The sequence below is a fragment of the Staurois parvus genome, unplaced genomic scaffold (genome assembly GCF_062004578.1).
Source record: "Staurois parvus isolate SC_StPar_1 unplaced genomic scaffold, SC_StPar_1.0 ptg000006l, whole genome shotgun sequence".
Classification (NCBI taxonomy): Eukaryota; Metazoa; Chordata; class Amphibia; order Anura; family Ranidae; genus Staurois; species Staurois parvus.
Window position 1 is genome coordinate 12,522,853 of NW_028317802.1, and position 25,952 is coordinate 12,548,804.

The following is a 25,952-nucleotide window of genomic DNA, read 5'->3' on the forward strand; positions in this document are numbered from 1 at the left end:
CTAAAATCTCATACATTTTAATGTGATAATCACTTGGAAAAGTGAAGAAAACTATTGCCCTTCCCTGTATAAAAATGATCTATACTTCTATTTTTAATCCACTCTGGTCACATGATCCTACAGTTCTGACTTCCCTGTGTCAGTGAGTAGCTACTGCAAGGGAGAAGAGGGAGTGCTGACAATGGCTCAGTCATCACAGATGTGAGAATTCAAAGCCCTTGTTGACCACTCTTGCAAGAGAGTCAGAGCTGCAGAAACATGTGACTGGAGCAGGTTAGGTGGAAGGAGGTGGATGTTAAGTTCTAGTTAAGTGTTTTTTTTTTTTTCCTTTCCTTGCACTGTAATGTAATTAGCAACCACATGCTGTCTGATTAACATTTCAATAATGGTATCTAATGTCCCTAGTCACAGAATTGAGAAATAAGAAAAATGGCTGTTTTTAGCATTTGTAATGAAGGACTAAAGACACTTATCAGAATTAAAATGAAAAATGTTTATTAAATAAGGACACTTGTCTTGTAATAACTAAACTCTTTTGAGCTTTCCACCAGCTAGAATATAAATGTTTGAGGACTTGCTCATATTGTCCTTATTCTTGCACAACCTTTTGCTTTTGCTATTTCCAGCAAATAATTCCTTAGAAAATAAACAAAGGGTAACTTGACAGGTATAGAACTAGACATTAAACAGATCAGATGTCATGGTACATCACAAACCAACAAATGTTTAATCTGTATTCCATGGGAGATGCACACATTCTATAAAACACAGTATGCATGAATGCCTTGTACAAAGCAGTTTAGACATTATATGCCAATATATCCAAAGGCTGCACCTTAACCCTTTAAACTTTCACCTAATCAAACAAACAAACAAAATCTGCAGCGTGATGGATATTTCTTACCTCCCACTATCAAGTCCAGTTCTTAGGAGAAAGTTTTTTTTTTTTTTTAACTGTTGGTATTCTTGTGGGGCAGTGTTGTAAGCCCACTACAGGCACGGGGGAGCTGCCTGCAGTTCTGGTGCAACTACCAGGTCATTTTTAGTACTTGCTAAGCATTGTGAAAGCATTTTAGTATAAAAAAAAATTCAATTTTTGGATGAAAGATAAAATCTTTTTTTGTGCTTATCCATTGAGGGACACAAGAAAGCTTTGATCTGGACAATACAAAAAACAATTACTAACGGAGCAAAACAAAAGAGAACTACCTGCACCTCAAAGAGCTACCTAACAAATAGTCAAAGCTGATATGAGATGCAGCTGAAATGTTCATGTGGTAGAACTAAGAGAATGTGTGACTAGAAGGCCAGGTGCCAGCCTTGGAAATCTGGAAACCAGTTGCTTGAGATTGAAAAGCCTGAGAAGCACTCAAAAATAGTAAAGTGCAACATGACATGGAAGGGGGGAAAACACTCTCCTTGCGACTATATAGGCTTTGTAATGGGAAGCTGGTGCAGTAGGGATGACAAAAAAGGAATCCATCATCCCAAAAGAAGCAGTGATTGAGAAACTGGTACAGCCTGAACTATATACTGGAAAATTTTTTTAGTCAACTGGGGCAGGAGAAAAAAAAGATAGGAAATGTCTGAATTGAGGTGGAAGGCAGAAACTATCTTAAGGCCCAACATCTACCTTGTCCCTATGGAAAACCAGAAAAGGGTTCCCTGTTAGGATACTGCTGCCATTTCAAATGCTTTTCAGAGGTGATGGCTACAACACCCATCATGGGGTGTGAATAAGGAAAGGAGGATGGGGTTCACAGGTTTTTTTTAAATATATAAACCTGATCGCTGCCATTGACGCATGTTGTCAGCAGCAAGGCTTTTACATACACTCCTGACTGCTGTAACTAGGTGTAAGTCAACTATTTGCTTTCAAATGGAAGTGATCACTTCACAAACCCCAGTTAGTAACCCCCCCCCGATGTTGCCTGGGCTGTGTTGTCCCACCTGCAGGACCTGGGCCAGCATGGCTGGTGTCACTGGGTAGAAGGGAGGGGGGACCAGTGAATGTCCATTCTATGATCTTCCCTAGGAGGTAAGAACCTGAAAGCAATGAAGATTGTTGCACAGTCTGTGATCCAGTAGCGTCATCAACACATGTTGTGGGATCTACATACCAAGCACAGATTGTGCTGCATGTTACATATTTCCAAAAGATTCTAGGGTCATTCACAGTTAATGTTAAACTGTTAATCTTTAGAAGCTTTTAAAGCATCATCTATTAAATATTTGAATACCAAAGTTTATCACCATCGCTGGCTTGACTATGTTGGGTTTCTATTTATTTGGCACAACCACATCTTTTATATTTTCTTTGAAATATACGTGCACTAAATTTAACTTTGGTGTATTTTTTACTAAAATTTGTGCTTGAAAAATTAGTTGCTGTAATATTGTGTGATTCCAAAAATTGAAAGTGCCACCATTGTATCATTTATTAAAATAAAAAAAAACTGTTTAACCTCTGGGTTATACTGCTGCAATGGAAAATACTTTCTGGGACCCTCAAAGGATGAGAAAAAAAAAAAGATCTGTTTAAGTATTTATAATTCCTGTTCAAAGAATGTTAACAGTTCAATCAAAAGGGACTTTATAATTTTGCTGTTGATCAGATAAGCCTGCATAAACATAATGGTATGTGTTAGGTAAATACCTGTTGCATATTCAGTGGTCTAATGAAACATAGCAATCTTTAAAGTAATTGCAAACTGTAAAGTTGAATTCTAAGATTAATTTCACTTTAAATGGTTTGTTTTGGCCAAGTTGCCCCAAAAAAAACTATTTCCATTACAGAAGAATGTAGCCACTGTGTGTGCTGCAATGGACTGTAGTAGCATTAGCTACATCCAGTAAGCAGCGCTTTATGCCAGCAGCAATACAGGTGACTTCCTGTCTGCTGTAAGAAATAGAGAGTTGGACTGAGTGCTTCCTTGCCATTCAGGAGAAGCCTTGTATTTTTATCAATGAATACAAGGCTTTTTCTTTCAGCTGAGGTGGAAAGACAGGCAGACACTATCACGATTTCCACATCGGGCTCACCTGACTCCTGGACCACTTTGCACGGTGTTTGTAACAAGTCTTGTATTAGTGCCATTTGGAAAATTCCTTCAATAGCTGTAACAAGAGCCTATGTAATAAGATCTTTGACACTCAGAGACAGTGTTCTGTGCTAAAGAATTGTTCACTGTATATACATATGAATCCAGTACAGCTGTTGTCTGACATATTTTATCTATCAGTGCCTAAAATATGTCACGTTATTGAAGGTCCATAAAGATAAAATTTCTTTAGAACGCCACACAATGGGCACTTATGACTGCTCTGATATGGAGTTTTACTGATCACACAGTGGCACTGCTGTACAATAACAATGAGGCCCTTCTTGCATTTATATGATATAGATCATTTCCATTTTTTCCAGCTGGTATAGAGAAGTCCAATTGTGTGAAATAAAATAAAGAACATTACAGATCTAATAAAGGTCCATAAAGTATCTTAATAGAGACTGCTTTAGTCACTGTCGGTGTCACTGTCCTCATCGTCATCTTTGTTTTCTGATGTCTCTTCCTTTAAGTCGGCAAAAAAGTCATCCGCTCCCCCAAATGCCTTCTTACTCAAAGCTGGCAGCTGCTTGTTCTTCTTCCGCTTCCTGTAAACATCCACTTCGATGGACCCAATTGATGAAACGTCCCAAAACTTTACTTTCTGGTCATGGCCACAGCTTGCCAAGAACTTACCATCATAGGACTTTGCCAACTGCTCTATAGGTTCACCTGGATGTTGGCCCACAGTACCAATGACTCGGTTAGGTAAGATGTTAATTGCCCTGTAAAGAAAATGTAAAACATTTCTCAATTTTGCATTACATTATTGTGCAAACATTTTTTACCTGCACTTTTTATTCCATGAATGCTGAATAATTTCTCCTAACCTGATGCATTAGAAATCTTGTGTATTGAAATAAGGAATTGCACTTTTACTCATAGCTTAATAAAGGAAAGAAGCTTTTGTCAGTCCATGATAATAATATTCGTCATATCATCTATACATCATATAGGCTTCTATTAGAAAAACAAAATCTAGAATTGTTCTAAAAATCTGTAAAATTTATATGAAATTCACATCAACCTCTTCACACCAGCAAAATCTCAGACCAGAGTCACAGTGGTGGAGGAAGGAGTAAATAACATTTCAATGACTCTATATGCTATATTTACAGCACTACCCTCACATCTCAGGTAATCGAGGGAAGAAGGTTATATGGTGCAAAGGCAGACAAATATAATTCAAGTACATACATGCATTACAGCTGCAGAGTAATGCAGTTGTGAAGAAATAGGGGCAGTGATGAACCACAGTACTGGTTTTATAAAGAACAAATGTTTTAACAGTAAAGATAGGCCAATATAACAACTTGTTTACATTTTAATCTTTGATTTTTATATTTCTATCCTCTTGTGCTTTTACATGCCACAGTTACCATGATTCACAAAAAAATTTTACTTTTCATAAAGACATCACTGTACACCATTTAATACTCAGGCAAAATGCATGCCAAATTACTCAATTATCAGGATTCACCCGCAGTGAATGTCGGATTTACTGCTATACACGCCTAAAATATATATTATACTACATCAAATTTGTTCCATATTTCCTTCTAGCATTCCTCCATTCTGTTGTACATTATCCTCGTTCTAGAGCACGGGTACTCAACCTGTGGCCCACAGAGGCCTCTGATGTGGCCTCAGACCAGAGAAGCACAAGTCCATGCTCTGGGATGGCAGGTTGGGAAGTCCAAATCCCAAAGCATCAGAGGGTATGGAGCCAGTGCTGGGGGCTGAGCAAGGGAACAGGAGCATTAGCTGATGCTTCCTTTGTAGTGCTGACTCCTACCCAGGCAGAGTGGTACCAAGTATACTTTGCCTGGGACTTTTCTAGTAGCCTGGAGATTGCTGCCAGCAGAAGCTGGAAGAGGAAAAGATTGCTGTATTAAGCATCACATACACTGCACTTCTGTAATGGGCATATTAGCACTTATAATAAAGAGTTATTAGGCTGCTTTCACACTGATCTGCAGGTGAAATGCAGGGCAGCTATAGCTTTTCTGTGGGTTAGCTGCACTGAAACAGACTTGTGTTTATATCCTGTGGGTTTGGTGTGCTTTCTGAAGGTGCACCACACCTGCAAGCTGTAATAGAAGTCTATGGTTCAGTGCAGCTAAGCCGCAGGGAAGACAGGGTCACTGCACTGCACCTTTGGTGCAGGTAAACCACAGCACATCAGTGTGAAAGCAGCTTTATAGGGAGCTCAAGACCGAGGGCTCATCTAAATTTGTGGTTTGGTGGGGGGGCAGTAAAACCCATTAGTTCATTGTGGCCTGTGACCGGTTACCAAATCACTTAAAAAGGCTGAGCACCACTGTTCTAGAGGGAATTTTCTTAACAGGCTTAGAAAAAGTTTTACTGACCTGATGACACCGTCCATGGATCCTGTACACACAATATTATCATTAATTGGGATCATGCAGTCAATAGACTCTGCCTTCACTGCAAAACGATCACTTGTTGCTCCAAAGCCATTCCAATTAAACAGGTAGATTGTCCCCTCACTTGATCCACAAGCCACTTTTTTGCCTCTCTAAAGCAAAGGAAAAACACATAAAACAGTTCCATTTCATCAAAGAGTTACATTGGTTGTAACCTGACATGAAATACGAACAAAGCATATCCCTCTACAGCGGGGGTCTGCCACCAATAGATCATGATCTACCAGTAGATCTCGGCCATGTGACTCGTAGATCACGATCTGGGCTTGTTGACCCGCCATCCCAGAGCATCAGAGTGCAATGTAGAGGGACTACTTGTAAAGTTGGAGCTGTAGTAGGGAGCAAGAGCCACATAAGCCGATGCCTCCTCCGTGGTGCTGGCTCCTGTACCATGTGGAATGATACCAACTGTATTTCACCTCTTATCCCGGCTAGTGGTCTCTAGTGCAGGAGAGATCTTCAGGTCAGTGTGGAGCAATACACTGTGCATAATAGTACAGGGCTGCTTTCACACTGATGCGCTGTGATTTACCAACACCGTGGGTGCAGTGCATTGTACCTGCAACTATCCTGCAGGTTTGCTGTGCTTAGCCATAGACTTCTATTATATCCTGAGGGTTTGGTGCACTTTCTGATAACACACCAAAACTCCTGAATGCAGTTTTGTTGCGCTTTCAGAAAGTGCACCACACCTGCATGATATAATAGAAGTCTATGGTAAAGCTAACCCAGGAAAGAAACAGATGCACTGTGAGGCACCCACAGTGCAGATAAACCGCAGCACATCAGTGTGAAAGCAGCCTTATAAAGGGGCTCAGAATGGTTAGGATTCATTTGCAATTTGGGGGTGGTAAAACCTCATTGTTAACGTGTTTTTAACCACCCCAACCACACCCCTTTAGCTGCACTGGCCACTGGTTTTATACATGTCGCAGCCTCAGCAGGAGTTATACGACCTGTCATGGTCGTGGATTTAGCATCTGCCAAGCATGACTCGTTCAAGTCAATAAAGGCCACTTTGCAAATGCCCTGCAACCTAGTGCAGTACAGCATACAAGAGGTTAAAGCAGGCAGTGTTGTGTTACTTTTTTACCACCTGCTTTAAACCCTTGAACCCTGTAGAAGCATACAGTTGCAGGGTGCTTGCAGAGTGGCCTCAATTACTTGAATGGGTCTCGATTGGCAAGCGGTTGCACCCATCAAAAGCAACAGGGGGTTTAAATTCCTGCTACGGCATGTGTAAACCTTTGGCTGCTAAGAAGGGTAGGGATTGAAGGCCCAACTTTACATGTGAATGAGCCCTAAAGGTGCCACTGTAGAATCCAACTAAGGGCTCATTCATAAGTGCAGCAGGTACTGCTGCTCCTCTGGAAATCGATCCAAGTATGTTTCACAGGTGGTGAGGAGGCGATATGTTGCATCCTCACCACTTGATTTAAACCCATAATTGCTGTGCAATGCATGCGATTGTGTCATGGTAGTACGGTAATTAGAAGTTTAAAATCAGGTGTGAGGAGGAAACACTGGGGGCCACTGTGCCCAGTGATCTTTGACTTCTCCCATATTGTTCAGGTAGATCTCCACCTCTTTAAGGTTTCCTACCCCTGCTCTACAGTGTGTATTTGTCTCAATTAAGAGCACGAAGTGTCATTTCTGTCTGCTACCTCGGTTGCTCTATCAGCATAAATCACTTCTGACAAGTTTGCCTGACAACAAGAAAAAAATGTGGTATAAATGCCTGAGAGCGCCTTCTCTTATAGTGAATATATGTGAAAATTTTGTGCCAGAAATACTCTTCTAGTGCTTGGTATATATCTTCTTCCACCTTCCTCCACCACCAAGGGCCAATATATTGCACTCACCAACCCTCCATGACCGGTTTAATAAAATTGGTTTCCATATAAACATCAAGAATGCGCTCACATTTGTTAGTGCCCAATTCTTGGCACTGATACACTCAGCTTTTCTGCGCTAACCGCCGCTCCTCACTCTGGAGCCAACGTGCGCTCCAATAGCCGGAAACGGAAGTGACATCAATGGACTTGGATGTAGCGGAGGCAGATTGTCACATCTAGCTACCTCTGGGTCCGTTGACGTTACTTCTGCTGCTGGCTTTTGGAGCGCAAGCTTGCTCTAGAGTGAGGAGCGGCGGTTAGCGCAGAAAAGCTGAGTGTATCAGTGCCGAGAATTGGGCACTAACAAATGTGAGCGCATTCTTGAGGTTTATATAGAAACAAATTTTATTAACCACTTGCCCCCCTGGAAATGCAAATCATATTTTACACACACACACACACTACAGGGTGGCAGTATATATATATATGTGATTTGCATTTCCAGGTAGCCCCGCATGTGAATGATCAAACCTTCAAAATATTTTATTTTATTCTTGGCAAGCAGTGCATGTTGATCAGCATTAGCAGTGAACCATGATGGTGCTTTACCCCATTATTAACAGGAAATAATATGGATCAGAATGGCAGTCCTGAAAGCCACTGCCCATTTGCTGCTGCATGCTTGCCCTTAAAGTATATGTAAACCCCTACTTTTAGTAGGTTTGCTATGATGATTGACTATATACAGATCTCCTAAGCAAATTATTTCTTGTAAGTCTGTTGCAAAGTTTCTTACCTGGAGACCTTCCTGTTTCAGGCTGACAACTCTGCTTTGCAATTAGCAGCAATGTTGTCAGACTGCCATCTGTGCTTCTCAGTTGGCACTTGGACAGCTTATTAACTATCAGATAGGCAGCCCAATGGCAAACTGAAGGAGCACACATGACAGGGTGCTGCTGCTAACGGTTAAGCAATGGTTTAGCACTATAAGCCTCCAACATGAAGTGCTGTTATTGGCAGGATTGCCATGTAGGTAACTTTACGTCAAATTAAAAAAAAATTATTTCCTTTAGAAAATTGTATACAGTGAGAAAAACAGTGAGAAAAATGCTACGGGCCACTGCACCTTGCTACTCATCTTGTAAAATAGGTCTATCCGCACTTTTAAATTGGGTTATCCTTTATGTACATCACATCACTGTACCAACCTTTACTACGGAAATAGATGTCAAGTCTCCATTCTGGTATTCAGACAGTAGCTCAAACCTTCGTCTCTTAATGTTGAACACGCCCATGGTTCCATCTCCACTACAGAAAAAAAAAAAAGCATGTCAACTTATAGCGGTAGTGAAGGCTGCGGGGAAAAAAAAAAAAAAAAAAAACACAATCTTCTCCCTGCAGGACAATGTCAAATAGTGCTAGTAGCTCTCCAGTGGCGTGTTGTCACCACTGACAGGGCTTCCATCTTCACTCGAGTCTTCTTTGCGGGTTCACGGGCTCAAGTCACAGCCATGGTCACAGCACAGAGCTCTGAAGGGATGCATACTCATGCTGTCCCTTCAGAGCTCTGTACCGAGCGCATGCGCTGGTGACATCACCGGCTGCAGAAACAGAGAATATCTCCTAAACAGTTTAGGAGATATTCCTTGTACCTATAGGTAAGCTTTATTATAAGATTACCTGTATGTACAAGTGTCCAAGCAGTGTTTGCTACCGCTTTAACGATCAAATCAAGAAGAATATCAAAATTTATGCTGATCACAAAACTAGGATTTGACTCAAACTGGGGATGATGAATACAAACTGAAGCAAAAGTGGAGTTGTTATTCACAGCAACCAAATTCTTTGTATTAATTGACTGATAAATCCACATCAGTTGTTAAACTTTCTATCAACCAAAACCACAACAGCTGCAGAAACAGTCCTCACATTTGGCAACTTGTTCCTTGCCTCCAAGTCCCATAGAATGTCACACAGGGGAAAGGCAGCCGTGGCAGGCAGAGAGCAAAGTGCGCTGTTTTTGCCTATAGCAGTTATTTCCTACAAGTCCCTGCAATTTTACCAGGAATCCTGGCTATTATTAAATAAAAAAATAAAAAAAAAAAACAACAACAAAACCCCCCACAACTTTAGGTTTTCTTTAGGAAAATACAATATATATATTATGTACAGGGGTTGGACAAAATTATGGAAACATTACATGATTTGCAGGTGTAAAATGACATGTTTCACAGTGAAAGCGGAAGTGATATAATACTTTTTTATTTCTTCTGTGTGATGAGACACCAAACTAACAGGTGGGAAGCCTCACTTTCACCATTCTCTGCATGCGCTGCTAGCAATACGGAATCACATCAGAGCTTACTGAGCAAATTATTGGTTCCCGCTTGGCTGGTACCTCTGTGACTGAAGTTACTAATTTATTTTCCATGTCATGGAGGTACAGTATCAAAGGTTATGATGGCATATACAGTTTCTGGGAAAATAACTGTCTGATAAGCATAAGCACAGTCAACATACCGAAAGAGACAAAAAGGACATTGCACAGGATTTTAAGAAAACAACTTCTGAAAAGTTACTGCAGAGCTCAATCTCAGTCTTCCAAAGCCCATGTCCACAAAAACTGTGCGGAAGGAACTCAATAAGCAAAACAGTCTGTAAGCTGCAAACCACTAGTGACCAATATTACTGCTCAGAAAAGGGGAGAGTGTGCAACACCCATAAATTGTGGCCTTTTGATCAATGGAAGACTGTAATATGGTCCAATGAATCGAGCTTCACACTGTTCCCAACCACCGGACATGTTTACGGGTGGCGTCCCAAACATACGACAAGAACTATCTTCTGCCAACATAAAGCATAGTGGCAGCACAATCATGGTTTGGGCAGCCATATCTTGGTATTCTGCAGGCCCCATCATCACACTATGTACAAATTTTGGCCAACCATTTGCACCCCATGGTGCAAACATTGTTTCTCCAAGACAGCGCCATTTACCAAGACGATAATGCTTTGAATCACACAGCTCGTGTTGTCAAATCGTGGATTGACGAGCATGCGGATGAAGTCTCACACCTACCCTGGGCGCCTCAGTCACCGGACCTCAATATCATATAGCCATTATGGTCAATTTTGAGAACAAGGTTCAGGCTCGTTTTCCGCTTCTGGCATCTCTGCGAGAACTGGAACAATTTTTGCATGAAGAATGGTATCAGATTCCATTATCCATCTTCCAAGACTTACATTTGTCAATTGCCAGGAGAATTCAGGCTTGGATGCCAAAGATGGTCCAACACCATATTAGGTAATAATTTTCTTTTATCTGCTGTTTCCATAATTTTGTCCAACCCCTGTATATTAAGGTAACCTAAAGAGAAAAGCAATATTGTCTGTATATAAAGTGCAGAAAATGACACGGTTGAAGTACCTGGCAGTAAGTAACAGCTTTTTGTTTTGGTCAATGACCATGTCACTGATGTATTCTTCATGATTTTTCATCTCCATAAAAGCCGTACCTCTCCGGAGGTCCCACACTTTCAGCATTCCGCTCTCATCACCAGTGGCAAAGAGGTTTTCATCAATCAAAAGGAGGCTGTTCAGGGCGCAGCTGTATGTATGAAAGATTGTTTCAGAAATGTAGACTTTACAGTTCCCAGCTTCAGAAATCTGGAACAAGGCATGAGACTAGCTAGTTGTAGTATGTCACATTCAACATCTGTTCCATAATGATGAGGACACGTTGCCACTAATCCACGCAGCTTCCTCACTTCTGATGGGCATCAGGAAGTTACCGCAGCATTTCCAGCCACAAAGGTAACTCAAATATTAAAGGATGAGAGGTGAAACATCTTTAACAGAACAGAACATATCCAGTTGAATGTGACAAACTACTTCTATCTATACCAAGACCTTGATTAAAGAGAACCTGCACAGACACAACACATCTGACTTAGTACTGTCTACAAAGTCTTTCCTTGCCTTGTTTTCGGAAAAAAACAGACCCAGATGGTGCATGTAAGAGAACCATCCGAAAATGGCTTAAAACCCTGGTGACCCTGTAAAGTACTCAGAAATATTCTTACTCATGAGCTGTAGTAATGCGCTTGACCAGTTTTCCCTCCTCCACATTTAGAATGTGAATAGACTTGTCTTTGGAAACAGTAAAAAGCTCTGAAAAACAAAGAAAATCAGTTCAGGTTAATTTAGAAACAGTGTTTAAATTAAAAAATAGCCCCAAAACAAGTTACCTCCAGGATTTATAGGATCTTTATGGCTATTAAAGGAACTGATCCCCTGGGGTTCTTGGAACAATGGGAAAAGGAGCTTGGAACAGAATTGAATGCACAACAAAGGAATAACATTTTTAAATTAACACATGAGGTGACAAATATGAGCACAGTGGAAATGAATTATAAATGTTTAGCTAGATGGTATATTACACCAAACGTAGCTCACAATCAACAAGTAGATACCTCACGTTTGTGCTGGAGAGGATGAGGATAAAGGGGTACAATGGCACATATATGGTGGGATTGCACGAAAATACAGGATTACTGGAGGAAAAGAATCCAATGCATTCAGGAAATATGTGGAATGACTGTATAGAGAGACCCGTGGAGGTGTTTATTTTATCATTTTGAGCCTTCAATGAAATTATACAAAAATAGGGTACTTTATCACTTAATCAGTGTGGCTAAGGGTCCGATTCCCAAGTTTTGGCAGGTTCCTGAAGCACCAAGAATTAACGAATGGATAAATAGAGTTGAAAATATCTATAGGATTAAAGAACTATATCACATGGAGGATAAAATGGAAAAATGTAAGAAAATGTGGTGTAGTTGGTTAAAATTTAAAACCTCTGAAAGATACACGGAACTGGTTGGAGTTGAGGGGAAAGTTACAAGTCAGGAAAGAGCTCTAATGGAGAATCTGAGAGAGAGTAGTGTCAGATATAGATAGATAATTATGAGAGAAAATATAGGTTAGGAAGGAGGATGTGGATGGGGAAAATGGAAATAAGTATATGTGAAATATTTTTGCAACTGAGTTTTTTGTTCTTTTTGTTTTGGAAAATCAAATAAAAGTTTAAATTAAAAAAAAAAAGAAAAGTGTTTACAATTATTCAAGCCCACGTGCACAGGGCTCACAATGGTGTGTGTTGTGGTTGATGAGCCATTTAAAGCAGCACAGTGTGCTGTGCGATATTTTCAGTTTCAGTGTGTCTTGAAAGTCATACCTCTAAGGCTGCCTTCGCAATTCTTATCGAGGATTTCCAGTTCAAAAAGGTAAATTCTCTTAACCTTTCACTTAACCTAAAAAGAAATCTCTCCCCTACACAGCATCTAGCTTTTTACCAGGATTGGAGGCTATGCTTACTATGGTTTTCTTCTTCGGTATTACCTGTTTGTGAAGCCTGTTAATGTAGCACAGACATAAAATACACTATTCACTATAAAGACCACTGTCCCTGTAAACTGGACTTTATTCCATCAAGCACTTTAAATAATAGCAGAATAATGGCTCTGCTATTGCTTAAAAATGTTAGCATTCCACCTCTCCTGCAGTTACCTGTATTTTTCAGGACTGGGAGCCACAGTGTTTGGTTTACATGCAGTAGCATCTGACAATCTGTTCTTGTACTTCACACATTTATTTAGAAAGAATATACCTAAAGTGGACTTGGTCTGACCTTCCCCCCAACCACCCCCCTTCTAGTGCCTGTGTCCCTTCACCCCCCCCCCCCCCTTCTCATCCTGTAGCGGCCCTTTGAAGCCGGGCCACACAGGATGAGAAGTGTTACTTCTCACCCCTGCCGCGGTCCCCTTCCTCCCATCCCGCGCAGCTGGGTGGGAGGAAGATGACCCCCTGCGGCGAGATTCACACCGCTCCTGGCCATACGGCCCAGAGAGGGGTGACCTCCCGCCGGGAGGTTCCGGGACAGGGCCGCCGGCTTGACGCCGCGCACCTTCCCCAGTGGGTGCAGCGTCCCACATGGTTTTAAAAAAACTGGTACAGGAAGCAGCTCTCTCTCTTTGTTCCTGTGCACACTCCTGGAATCATCTTGCTCCCTCCACTGAATGTCCCAGGGTGGGAGTCTCTGCAGCTCTGCATGAGCCCCCTCTTCCAAGGTCAGACCCCGCGGGCCATGCTACCCCTGCTGCGGTTCCTGGCCGCTGTGAGGGCCCCTGCCTGCTGGTCACAGCCCTGGAGAAGCCGGCCGCTGTGAGGGCCCCTGCCTTCTGATCGCTGGGCCCCTGGAGAAGCTGGCTGCTGTGAGGGCCCCTGCTGCTGATCGCTGGGCCCCTGGCCGCTGTGAGGGCCCCTGCCTGCTGGTCGCTGGGCCCCTGGAGAAGCCGGCCGCTGTGAGGGCCCCTGCCTTCTGATCGCTGGCCCCTGGAGGAGCCAGCTGCCGTGACAGCCCCTGCTGCGGATTGCTAGGCCCCTGGAAGAGTCGGCTGCTGTGAGGGTCCCTGGAAGCTGCCTGCCGCTAAACGTCCACAAGACGCCCACCTCCCTGGAATCCGCCTGCTGCTGAGCGTCTGCAAGTCACCTACCCTGAGTGTCCCTAGAAGCCATGAACTGCCCGTGGTTGTGCGCACAGACTACCCGTGTCCTGCACTGTCCCTGATGTGCGCACCGACCACCTGTGTTTTCAACTGTCCCTGCTGTGTGCACCGACCACCCGTGTTTTGAACTGTCCCTGCTGTGTGCACCGACCACCCGTGTTTTGAACTGTCCCTGATGTGTGCACCGACCACCCGTGTTTTGAACTGTCCCTGCTGTGTGCACAGACCACCCGTGTTCTGAACTCTCCCTGGTGTGCGCACCGACCACCTGTGGTTTTGAACTGTCCCTGCTGTGTGCACCGGACACCCGTGTCCTGAACTGTCCCTAGTGTGCACACCGACCCCCCCCTCCCCGTGACCCCGATGTCCCTAGAAAGCTGGGTGGGAGCTGTGCTAGGCCAGACTCCACAGCTAGAGTCCCGTTGAGTCCCCGAGACCCCTGCCCAGGGGTAGGTTGCCCGCCTGTTGCCTGAGACTCCAATCCGCTGTGCAGTCACGGAGGGAGCTCAGCTGAGGCGGGACCCCCCAAGTCAAGGGGGGAGATCGCCAAAGGGGGGAGACCGCACAAGCCACCCTGCCTGGGAAGACCCCCTGTGCCTGGAATCGTCCCTAGTTTGCACACACATCACCCTCCCTGCCATTTCCTCATTGAGTGTCTGTCATCTTGTGGTCTCAATAAAGCTTTGTGTGTTCCCCATCTTCTCCGTGTGCTCTGTCCTGCCTACGCTTCCGTTACACTGCTGTTCAAGTGATCACTGATTGGTCTTGGTGTTCTGCTGTGTCTGGAGGACACAGCGGCATCGGATCGCGGTGCCGCGCATTCCCAGGGAGCATGCACAGGCAGTGAAAGTGGGGGCCGTTTATTAACCACGACCCACTTCAGCACTGCTCCCGTCCGGCCATTTATGTACATGGGCAAAGTGATTTAAAATGGCACTGTATATTGCCAATTCTTCAAGGGTATGCAAACGTTTGAGCACAATTGTGTATACATACATACACACACCTACACATGCACTATGCATCAACCCACAGACATACCAACTCTCATAAGCAAACACTGACCTATTCAGAACATTATTTTATATCAAAGCAAATCTAAAGCACTATATACAGAATACTTTGCATATCAAGATTAATCTGTTCAGGCCACATTGGAATCACAATTGTGATAAAAAAAAATTCAGGTTTACTTCCTGTCATTTTTTTTACTCCACTTCTAGTGGAGACTGCTACTACCTCCATTCATCTCAAGTTAAATCAGAACTATCCCCAAATTCTAGTGTACACATTTAAGACTTGAAAAGAAGAAATGCTTACGTTGGCCATCAGTGGAAAATGCTGAATCTCGACATGATTTGAGGTGATGTCCAGACGACCATAGTTCTTTGTTTCCATCTTCTACACAGGCATATGAATACCTGAAACAACACACTATGAATAACTGCATCAGAAGGCATGTAAGTGCCCGAACGTAAAGGTTTATGTGGGTAATTCTTAGTAGTTTATGAATGATTTTATTAAAGTGTATCCAATCACTGCAGATATTTCAATGAAAGTCTGAAATCAATAAACTGTCGCATAACAGCTCACATTTCTTCTACTTTACATTGTCCTAATGGCAGAAGAGAAAGTAGCATTTGCAGCTTGAAAAGCCAAGATAATTTCCACTAAAGTCTTCATTCATTATTAAAAATTTCAGTTATATCCATATATGCATACAAATAACAGTACTATTCTATTGGGCGATTCCATATTTCCATTTGTGTAGCTGCTACTCTGTCTCAGCACACCAGTGCTGAGGAAAGGTCTTCCATAACATCTTGGGAAACAGTAGAAACACCAGATGATGTCATCTAAAGCTTTGAAATTGAAAAACTGGCTTTGTAATGTGTTTAACTAAGATACTGTATGTTGGGCTCACTTTATTGTTAACAACAGGAGATAACCAGTTGACTTCTATAAAACAGTAAATCTGTCTAAAATCTGAGCTGTGCTTTTGCTCAGCACTTTGGAGGTCTTCTTTAAGCAAAGTAATAATTATACAGAAGCATGAAAAAATAAAGCAAACAATAATTCTTTAAAATGAATGAACACTTACACAAAAACATCTCCGTCTACATCTCCTGCAGCAAGAATGTCCCGGGTAGGGTGAAAGGAAACTGTGTTGACAGCAGCCTCAAATGTTATGTCTCCTGGTGTGTCCTTCACCCTTGGTTCTGCAGGGCCTGGACTATCATCCAACTCTTCGGTCTCACCCTGCAGAATGTGAGATTATATCTTGTTATTTATTGAATCTGCCCTCTCTATGTTCATAACTTTTCAAATTCTGATACAAACAAGGAGCAAACAAGTAAACAGGTTTAGTGATCCCTGCCAGAATAAGCATACACTTCTATAAAGAAGTGTATTTCTTAAGGCCTGTACTGTATACTGTCCTTTATTACTGCTCCCTGCATTAAAAGGCATATAGTTCAAAATATTTTAGTACCTCCAGTGCTTACACTTGGCTCTTTGTGTGCGACAGCAGCAAAGCAGGGTGTTTCAGCATCACTAAGATATGTTCCAGATTCCAAACAAAAAGAGAGTGGGATGCGATGTTGGAATGAGCTATGCTACCTGCATGCATCTCAAGTTATATTTGCAATTTGAACAGGCATGTACCATTAATAAGAGTATATTCATAGACTATAAAAGTGGGATCTTGTATAAATTTACAAACTGGACTTAGAAGACTGAGTATCTCAATTCAGTAATTACTTATTTATTTTATTTATTATAGGTATTTATATACCAAACAATATCACATAGCTCTTTTCATATACTGTATATTGTACATTCACATCAGTCCCTGTCCTCAGGGAGCTTACAATCCCTAACTTACATTCATACATACACACACTAAGGCGTATTTAGACAGCAGCCAATTATACCACCACCATGAGTTTGGACCATGGGAGGAAACCTGAATACCCAGAGGAAACCCATGCAGGCACAGGGAGAACATGCAAAAACATAAAAAACATAAGGTGCACCAGCCTAACGCATTACCTCAATATTACCTTTATTTGAATAAAAAGCAGATGTGTACTCACAAAGGACATGAAATAAATGGCATGTTGATCCGACAATACATGAGAGCGACCTCAACCCCTGGGCAAGTCCTTTTTGGGAATAGATGATCCAAAAGGCTGACACGTTTCGAGGGGCGATTCCCCTGTTCATCAGAGCCATCAGAGATTTCGGCCCTGATGAAGAGGGGATAGCCCCTTGAAACTCGTCAGCCTTTTTGGATCATCTATTCCCAAAAAGGACTTGTCCAGGGGGTGCGGTCACTCTCATGTATTGGATCGACATGCCATTTATTTAATGTCCTTTGTGAGTACAAATCTGCTTTTTATTCACATAAAGATAATACTGAGGTAATGCGCTAGGCTGGTGCGCCTTCTGATTTTTGTTTTTACAGTTGCATCTCTGGTTTCCCCTGACCTGTTGGAGGGCAGCAAAGCTGGTGCCATCTTTGATCTACTCAAAGGCCATTCACTTTGTTAATAGTCCTATGGTGCCAACACATTGCTCTTGAGCGCAGGAGGTGTTTTTCTTTGTCTGGAACATGCAAACTCCATGCAGGTAGGGCCTGGGATTCAAAACAACAACCCTAGGGCTGCCAGGTTGAAGCGTTAACCACTTAAGCCACTGTGTGACCCACAGTACGACTTGCAGAGTTCCTGCTGATTGTTGAGTTAATCATGTATCTATATACCAGAGAGTGTTAGCAACATGTTTATGAATTACTATTGAAGAAAGCTATAAATTAGCTGTTCACAATACTCAGCAGAAGCTGCCTATAAATAGAGAGTTCTATCATTCTCAGAGATCTAATCCATGGCCATTTTAATTCTGGCTCAAGCCTTCCTTCTAACTTATGCTGGTGAGATCTGGTAGTGCAGGGTTCCCCATGTGCACCATCATTTGGCTGGTTTACTGGTCCGCTATGTCCACACTGACTCAGACATAGGGCTTTTACATTAACAGGGAAAACAAGCTTTGCTGATTGCAAAGCTATAGCTCTTACATGGCAGGCGGTGAGTTCGAGCTTTATGGAGACCACTCCGTTTACATAAATTACAAGGGTCCTTCTCTGCAGTATGCTGGAAGAAGACAGGTTTTTCTGTGGCAAGAAGCTTCAGAATCTTGTGGCTGATATCGCAGGTGGTCCTGGAAAGCTGAGGTTGCTCAGCCTGTACAAAACAATGATAGGCTGACAGGTGGCGCAACTGTCTGTTGATCTTCACATGAATCCACAGCAAGTTACCTATAGCTAAGGACAGATTACCAGCCCTCGGCACAATCTGTCTGTGTCCAAGGACAGATGACTGGCCTGGATTGCACCCAGAGTTTGTCTTTTTTCCCTTGCCACAGGTAACTACTGGATGTACAACTCTCGGAATTGCTAATGTGCTTATTTTCGTTCTCAACTGAATTTTCAAGCCCTCAAATGGCTGGTGTCATAGATGATCTCCCATGCAGCATCAGGACAACTGCAAATCCAAACGGAAGCCAAATGTCTCTGTACTCAGCTGTAGAGAATAGGAGGGCTGAAGTAGAACTATAGGCAAAACTTTATTGTTCATTTTGTAGGGAGGGTTGCAACTCTTGTCAGATTGTTTTTACCATCTGTGTCTTATTGTGGAGATTTACCTTCACTGCTTGTCCCATAGCCAAACAGGAAGTGAGAGGAAATCCCTGCAAATTAAGGGAATTCCTTGGGGACCCCCAGGTCACCAGAACTAGTGTCCCCACTGTAACATTTCCCCCTCTATTACTTTTCTGGGGACAACCCGAAATTTGAGATTTTCTTTTACTTTCACATTCAATGATAATGGTAAACAGGACGAATAGAGAAGGTGAATCTCCTTAACGGATACACAGACAGCAGTAAAAACTGACAAGCGATCCAATCCCTCCGCACTCTATCCATATATAAAAATGTTTGTTTACTTTAGTTATACTTTGAGTTCTACTTTACACTGGATTTAATTTAGTTTTACATGTACTGTTTTCTACAGAAAAATAGTACTGGTCTTTTTACGAAAAACAAAATGTATTATAACCTGTTGGCTCTGCTCTTCGTTTTCCTCCTCTTCTTTGTTGAGTGGTGCAGCCTACAATAAAATAATAATTATTACGAACAACACAACCAATAATAAGCTCAGACTAAAAAAACAGCTAAAGCTGAAGCCTAGATTTGGTGATATTTGCAGTTACATTGGTCCAGCTTAATCCAATGTAAGTATGTATGTGTCATGCTTGTGGAAGCTGGAAATCACTGGAGTGGGCACCACTACTATAGTGATCTTCACTAGCTTCAACAGGGTTAAATTCACTGAGCTGTGACATCACCTGCCAGTTTTCAGTGTGCTATTTATTGTCAAGGGGGGAGAGAATAGCCTCCCACCAGCAGTAGCAAGCCTTTCACTGACACACAGCAAACAGAACTGTGCATTCACACGACTGTTCCAAGGAAGTGAAAAAAAAAAAGGTATTTACACAGATATATCACAAACATTCTGAATGGCACCCAAATGCACTTTGCCAGCAGATGTGCATTGTAGTGCACCACAATGCATGGTGATGCAGCACTGTGCATTGTAGTTCACTGTGCTGCACAAAATAGTACATGCACCTTTTCTGCTGTGTTCGACAGTCTATTTTAGTGAAAGAGATGCATTACTACATGCACTAATGCAGCATGACAGCATGAATGGGCCCTAGTAGAAATAACTTGCAGCTACTTTGGCTGAGACTTACTCTTCTCTGTCTGCCTCTCCAAATACATGAGATGCAGTAACATCCAGCCCCGAGGATGAGGAATGGTGGGCTCCTCAGTAGTTAAATCTTGCTCCATTCAAATCTCCCAGCACGGCCCTCCACATGTAGTGACAGGTCAGCTGATTACTGCTTTCACTTGTACACAAAGAGCTGGCACAGTAAGGGATCCACTAATTGCTTATTCAGCTTGGCTCTGAGGACATCATCTAATGCAGAGCCCAATAGAGATCTTTTCATCTGCTGGCTCTTTGCTTATCAGCTGAGCGATCACTGCTTCTGTGGGTCCACACTTATGGAGGTCTGAATGGGAAATGATTTAACTGTAGCATTGCCCTCCTCTCCTCATCCCTGGAGCCCAGACCATTCCCTCAGGTCACATAGCAGCCATGTAGGGTGCTCGGGAGGTAGCTCAGCCTTTGCCACTGAACCACATTTGCATACCTCAAAGATTAGACTGGGAAAGAGGGGAACCATTTGGGCCCCTTTCACATGAGCAATGTAAGGCAGCAAAACCAGGCAGTTAAGGTAAAATTTAACCTGACCTCAGCTGCCTGTCGAATGGCTGTCAGTCAGCCATATAAACATTGTTGTGCTTCGCAGCATGGCAAAAAAAAATGATGCAGAGGAGGACTGGTTGAAAGTGTTGTGGTCAGATGAGACCAAAATCAAGCTCTTTGGCATCAACTCAACTCGCCGTGTTTGGAGGAGGAGGAATGCTGCCTATGACCCCAAGAACACCATCCCAACTGTCAAACTTGTTGGTGGAAACATTCTTTGGGGATGTTTTTCTGCTAAGGGGACAGGACAACTGCACCACATCAAAGGGACGATGGACGGGGCAATGTACCATCAAATCTTGTGTGAGAACCTTCTTCCCTCAGCGAGGGCATTGAAAATGGGTCGTGGATGGGTGTTCCAGCATGACAATGAGCCAAAACACACGGCCACGGCAACAAAGGAGCGGCTCAAGAAGAAGCACATTAAGGTCCTGGACTGGTCTAGCCAGTCTCCAGACCTTAATCCGATTGAAAATCTGTGGAGGGAGCTGAAAGTTCAAGTTGCCAAATGTCAGTCACCAAACCTTAATGACTTGGAGAGGATCTGCCAAGAGGAGTGGGCCAAAATCCCTCCCGAGATGTGTGCAAACCTGGTGGCCAACTCCAGGAAACGTCTGACCTCTGTGATTGCCAACAAGGGATTTGCACAAAGTTCTAAGTCGTGTTTTGTGAAGGGGATCAAATACTTATTTCCCTCATGAACATGCAAATCAGTGCATAATTTGTTAGACATGCATTTCTTTTGAAATTTTGTGTTGCTATTCTGTCTCTCAGTGTTACAATACACCTACCATTCGATTTTTAGACTGATCATTTCTTTGTGAGTGAGCAAACATTCAAAATCAGCAGGGGATCAAATACTTATTTCCTTCACTGTATATTTGAGCAGCCCTGCCGCCCTGTAGCAGTACTTCTGGTTAACTGGTTAAAAAAGGGCTGGATATATTTTTAAATGCACAATATGTAACTGGATACTAATATGTACAGGTAATAACGACAGGAGTAGTTGATTCAGGGAATATACGATTGCCTCCTGGAGAATCATGAAGGAATTTATTTCCCCCAGTGGAGAGAATTGGATCAAGCTTTATTGGGTTTTTTTACCTTCTCTGGATCAACTATGAATATAGCATTGTATATATGGAGGTTTTCCATTTGTGTGTGTTTTTATTTTTTTTTTATTAGTTCAACTAGATGGACTAATGTCTTTTTTTTAAATCTAACTATAACTATGATTGCCCACTATTTGTGTGCCAGATGCTGCTGACAACGTGATCCACTGAGAAGCAGAGTCAGTAACTAGGCCTATGTGAATGAGGTCTAACTAACAATTATTTTAGGGGAACCTTGTCAGGTAAATAAGGGTAAAAAAGCTGTCCCCACAAAAGAAGGGAGCAAATACCTCTCTGCGTCACAGTACTCTGTAGAAGAGAAATCTCCTTCTGGGGGTCTGTTGAAAAACCCAACACTTCTGAAAATTTAGATCTGTGTCCCATTTTGAACTTAGTGGTTCCTCCTGCCAACATCTACATTACTGCACAAGTAGGGACATCCCTAGAGTTGCCACCTCATCCCTTTAGAACGGAACCCATGTTAATTACACAGGTTCTGTGGCCGAATAACGGCTTTCCTGCCACCCTATAGCAGAAATACTGCTACAGGGCACCACCGCCATTGGCGGCCTCAGCTGTTGATCACTGGGTTCCGGCTGGTGATTCCCCGCCAGCACCCGGCAATTGCTGAGTATCACTGACGGGGAAGAGACCTGTATGTAAACAATACAGATCTCTGCCCCGTTAGCTCCTGCACATTGCTTTGTATTACTCTTCATAGCAGAGCCATACAAAGCAATGTGCTGCCACAGTAAAGCACACACACAACACACAGTAAAACAGCACACAGCACACAGTTAACCCTTTGATCACCCCAGATGTTAACCCCTTCCCGCCCAATGCCATTAGTACAGTGTCAGTGCTTTTTATTAGCACTGATCACTGTATTAGTGTCACTGAAGATGTCAGTGACAGTCAGTTCCCCCCACTGTCAGAATGTCCGCCGCAGTCCCGCAATAAGTCGCTAATTGCTGCCATTACTAGTAAAAAAAAAAACAGTATATATACCGCCATTAGTAGACGCTAAAACTTTCATGTAAACCAATTAATTTACACATATTGGGATTTTTTTTCAGCAGACATGTAGCACAATACATTCTGGCCTAAATTTATGACGAAATTTGATTTAATTTTTTTTACTGGACATGTTTAATAGCAAAAAGTAAAAAATATTTTTTCTCTAAATTGTTGGCCTTTTTCTGTTTATAGTGCAAAAAATAGAAAAAAATGCACAGGCGATCAAATAACACCGAAAAAAGCTCCATTTGGGGGGAAAAAAGGGACATACATTTCAATTGGGTGCAGCGTTGCATGACCGCTCAATTGTCAGTTCAAGTAACAGCGCAGTAATGCAAAAAATGGCCGGGTCAGGAAGGGGGGTAAATCCTCAGGACAAGTGGTTAAGGTGGTGATTATAATCACTTATGCCAGCCATACATGGGTCAAATTCCAAAATAATTTTCTTTCAAAAAATTTTGTTTAAGAATTTTTGTTCGAATTTCGCACCATTAGTGGGTCACAGAAACAGATGATTTTCTTGTGACCATTGAATTTGATTGATCGGGCATGTTGGAAATTTTTTAAAAAACAAATGAATTTCGAATCAATAATGGCAGAATCGTGCAAGAAATATAAATCTGTGACCTGGAAAGAAAAGAAAATTCTTGGCTACGAAATTCTTTTCTGTAGGAACTTGGACAGCACAGTGGCTAAATGGTTAGAAATGTCCACCTGGCAATGTTAGGGTTGTTGGTTCGAATCCCAGCCATGGCACCACCTGTCTGGAGTTTGCATGTTCTCCCTGTGCCTGCGTGGGTTTTCTACGGGTATTCCTCCGACACTCCAAAGACATGCTGGTATGTGAATCCTGTCTAAATTGTCCCTAGTATATGTATGTATGAATGTGAGTTAGGGACCTTAGATTGCCCACCCCTTGAGGGTTAGGGACTGATGTGAATGTACAATATATATGTAAGGTGCTGCGTAAATTGATGGCGCTATATAAGTACCTAAAATAAATAAACATGGAGAAATTGAAGGCTTGATTGATTGAATTTCGAAATCAATGGTGGCACAATCGGATTACAAAACTTACTAAATTTCAGATTTTCTAAAGAAAATTCGACCCAAGCCTTAACTGCATTAAATTAGCCTCGAACCTGTGTAATTATTAAGTGTTTTAAAAGGATGAAGTGACAACCCTACACATCCCTGAGGTCAGAAGGAAGAACTACTGAGCACAACGTGGGACACAGGAGATCTACACTGCTGGAAGTGTCAGCCTTTCTGCAGATTTCATTCTAAATGGCACCCTAGTGTACCTTCCTAGCAAACCTTCTTTGCAGTACACCGTAGCATGCTGTAACTCACTATCATGCATTTTGCTGCGCTGCCGAAAATGCTGCAGCAACATGACATAAATCGCCTGCATTAAACGCACCACTGCAGACCTGGCTGGAGCGAATGGGTCGTTAGGCCGGCCATACATTATAACATTTTCTTGAGATTTGTGCTTTAGATGTACCAAAAACCATATAATATGAGGTCAAACCCAAACAACACTTTCAGTTGTATCCAATTAGGAAGGCCCTTGTACTACATAGTTGAAGGTAAATCTAAAGGAAATTGAGCAGAAAATTGTATAGTGTATGGCCAGCCTTATGCAGGCCATAGACGGGTCGATTATCGACTGAATTTTTGCCCACACGAAAAATCGGCCGATAATCACGCCATTAGTGGGGCCAGCCCGTCGGCCATTTTTCATGGATCTCCTCATTTATTTTTATCGGTCATGCTGGGAAATCCGTCGAAAAACAGCCGTTTTTAGCGGACATGGGCGGCAGCATCGGCAACGGGGCCGACCAATAAATGGCCCGTCTATGGCCTGTAGAACTCTCTTTTACAGGGTTGTCTTCGTAGGCTGGGACACACCCTCAGTCACAAGCACCACAAAGAAGGTCCTTCTCCTTTAGGACTCATGTACACTGCAGCTGATAAACTGACGTTCAGGAGCTGTTCAGCGGTTTTTTCAGCAGCCCCTGAACTCTCCCTAATGTTTTCCTATGTGTCCATCTACACGTAGTAGTTTACAGGCAGTTGAGTTTACAGTCGTTTTTTTTAATGCACCGAAACTGCGTTCAGGAGTAGATTTTACCGACGTTTCAAATGCTAAACGCTTGTAAATGCGGTTAACCGCATTTACGTTTAGACGCATTTTTTGACAGGTCCATATCCAGATGCTGTCCAGAGCCTTTTTTCCTCATCAGAAATGCATGCAAAGCCTTTTCAATGTATTCAAATGGACCCGGTACACCAGCACAGTCAGTTCCAGGTTTTGCGTGAGGAAAAAAATGGTAGAACGTGCTGCATTATGCTCATGATGGGATCAGGGGCGGACTGACAACTCATGGGGCCCCCGGGCAATAGGGGATCATGGGGCCCGTGTCCTTGCCCAAACTCAAAAAAGCCTATGAAAAAGGTACCAGGGGCATCTCATGGGGCCCCCTACTGACCCCGGACCCTCGGGCAGTGCCCAAGTTTCCAAATGGTCAGTCCGCCCCTGAATGGGATCCATAGAGAATACAACCAGAAAAGGTAATCTCAACACATACTGCTCTCTCTATTCCTCTCAAAATGCCTTAAATAGTTATTTACTATTTTTTTATCACTGCATTCTGGGCATTTGGGAAGGTCTCCTGAGATTATCTTTTAAAAACGCTTCTAAACACAAATGCGCATAAATGCAGCATGCAAACGCAGCTAAACTGTCATTTTTTTTAACCTACGTTTTCCAGCAGTCGGTTTCTATCGTTCAGAAGAGTTTTCCAAACGCCCCGTGTACATGGAGCCCTTATTTAATAAATAACTGACAAGTTTCTGGTCTAGATGGAATGTTCGTTCAAAATAAACACGTGTAGTTAAAGAAAAATACATGAAATTGTTTAAAACTGCATAAAAGAACACTGAAGATGAAAGGACACCAACAGAGATGGTTCCAGATGAGGGTCAGTTTGGGACTCTTGTGGTATTAGTATATCGTGTAAACAGCATACAATACACTGTGCAGCATGACTAGACAGGAATCTAAAGAACAACTCAATGATTTATTTCATAAAAGAGCTGCATCTATCCTGCTAAATACAAGAATAACAATCGCCCACAGCACTCACGCTTACCTCCATGGGCGCCGCCATCTTTACAGAGAGACACAAAGGTCCTAGCAGCTCTGTAGAGCACAGAAAACCCGTACCCGAGCGTCGCGTTTGTAGAAGATTATTCCAAAAATGCTGCTTGTATTATATGGAGTGCTCATAAACAAGCTTGTTCAGTAACAGAGCAACACGGTTTTTATTGAAGTTTTCCGATTTGTTCGGGTTCACTGCAAAGACCTTGCGGTATACATCCGGGCCAGTATTGTTCGTGCAGCGCAGGCGCACACTGATGTTTTGTGTTTTTATTTGCTACAAGATATTGTAGAGCGTTGCAGCGATTATACAGTT

General features: G+C 42.5%; 1 protein-coding gene across 1 annotated transcript; it reads right to left on the reverse strand.

Annotated features, from left to right (window-relative positions):
- Positions 1 to 469: 469 nt before the first annotated feature.
- On the reverse strand, positions 470 to 25,728 carry WDR55 (WD repeat domain 55). The gene is made up of 9 exons (XM_089661167.1): positions 25,629 to 25,728; positions 19,067 to 19,117; positions 16,054 to 16,211; positions 15,273 to 15,373; positions 11,469 to 11,556; positions 10,814 to 10,993; positions 8,595 to 8,694; positions 5,474 to 5,643; positions 470 to 3,829 (listed from the first exon to the last, which is right to left on the reverse strand). The coding sequence occupies exons 1-9, from the start codon at positions 25,644 to 25,646 to the stop codon at positions 3,514 to 3,516; spliced, it is 1,182 nt and encodes a 393-aa protein (XP_089517293.1). The 5' UTR covers positions 25,647 to 25,728; the 3' UTR covers positions 470 to 3,513.
- Positions 25,729 to 25,952: the final 224 nt, after the last annotated feature.

Coding starts and splice junctions, on each gene's coding strand:
- WDR55 (XM_089661167.1), bottom strand. Junction 15,374..16,053: donor GTAGACGGAGATGTTTTTGT/GTAAGTGTTCAT, acceptor GTGTTGTTTCAG/GTATTCATATGCCTGTGTAG. Junction 3,830..5,473: donor TCCATGGACGGTGTCATCAG/GTCAGTAAAACT, acceptor TTTTCTTTACAG/GGCAATTAACATCTTACCTA.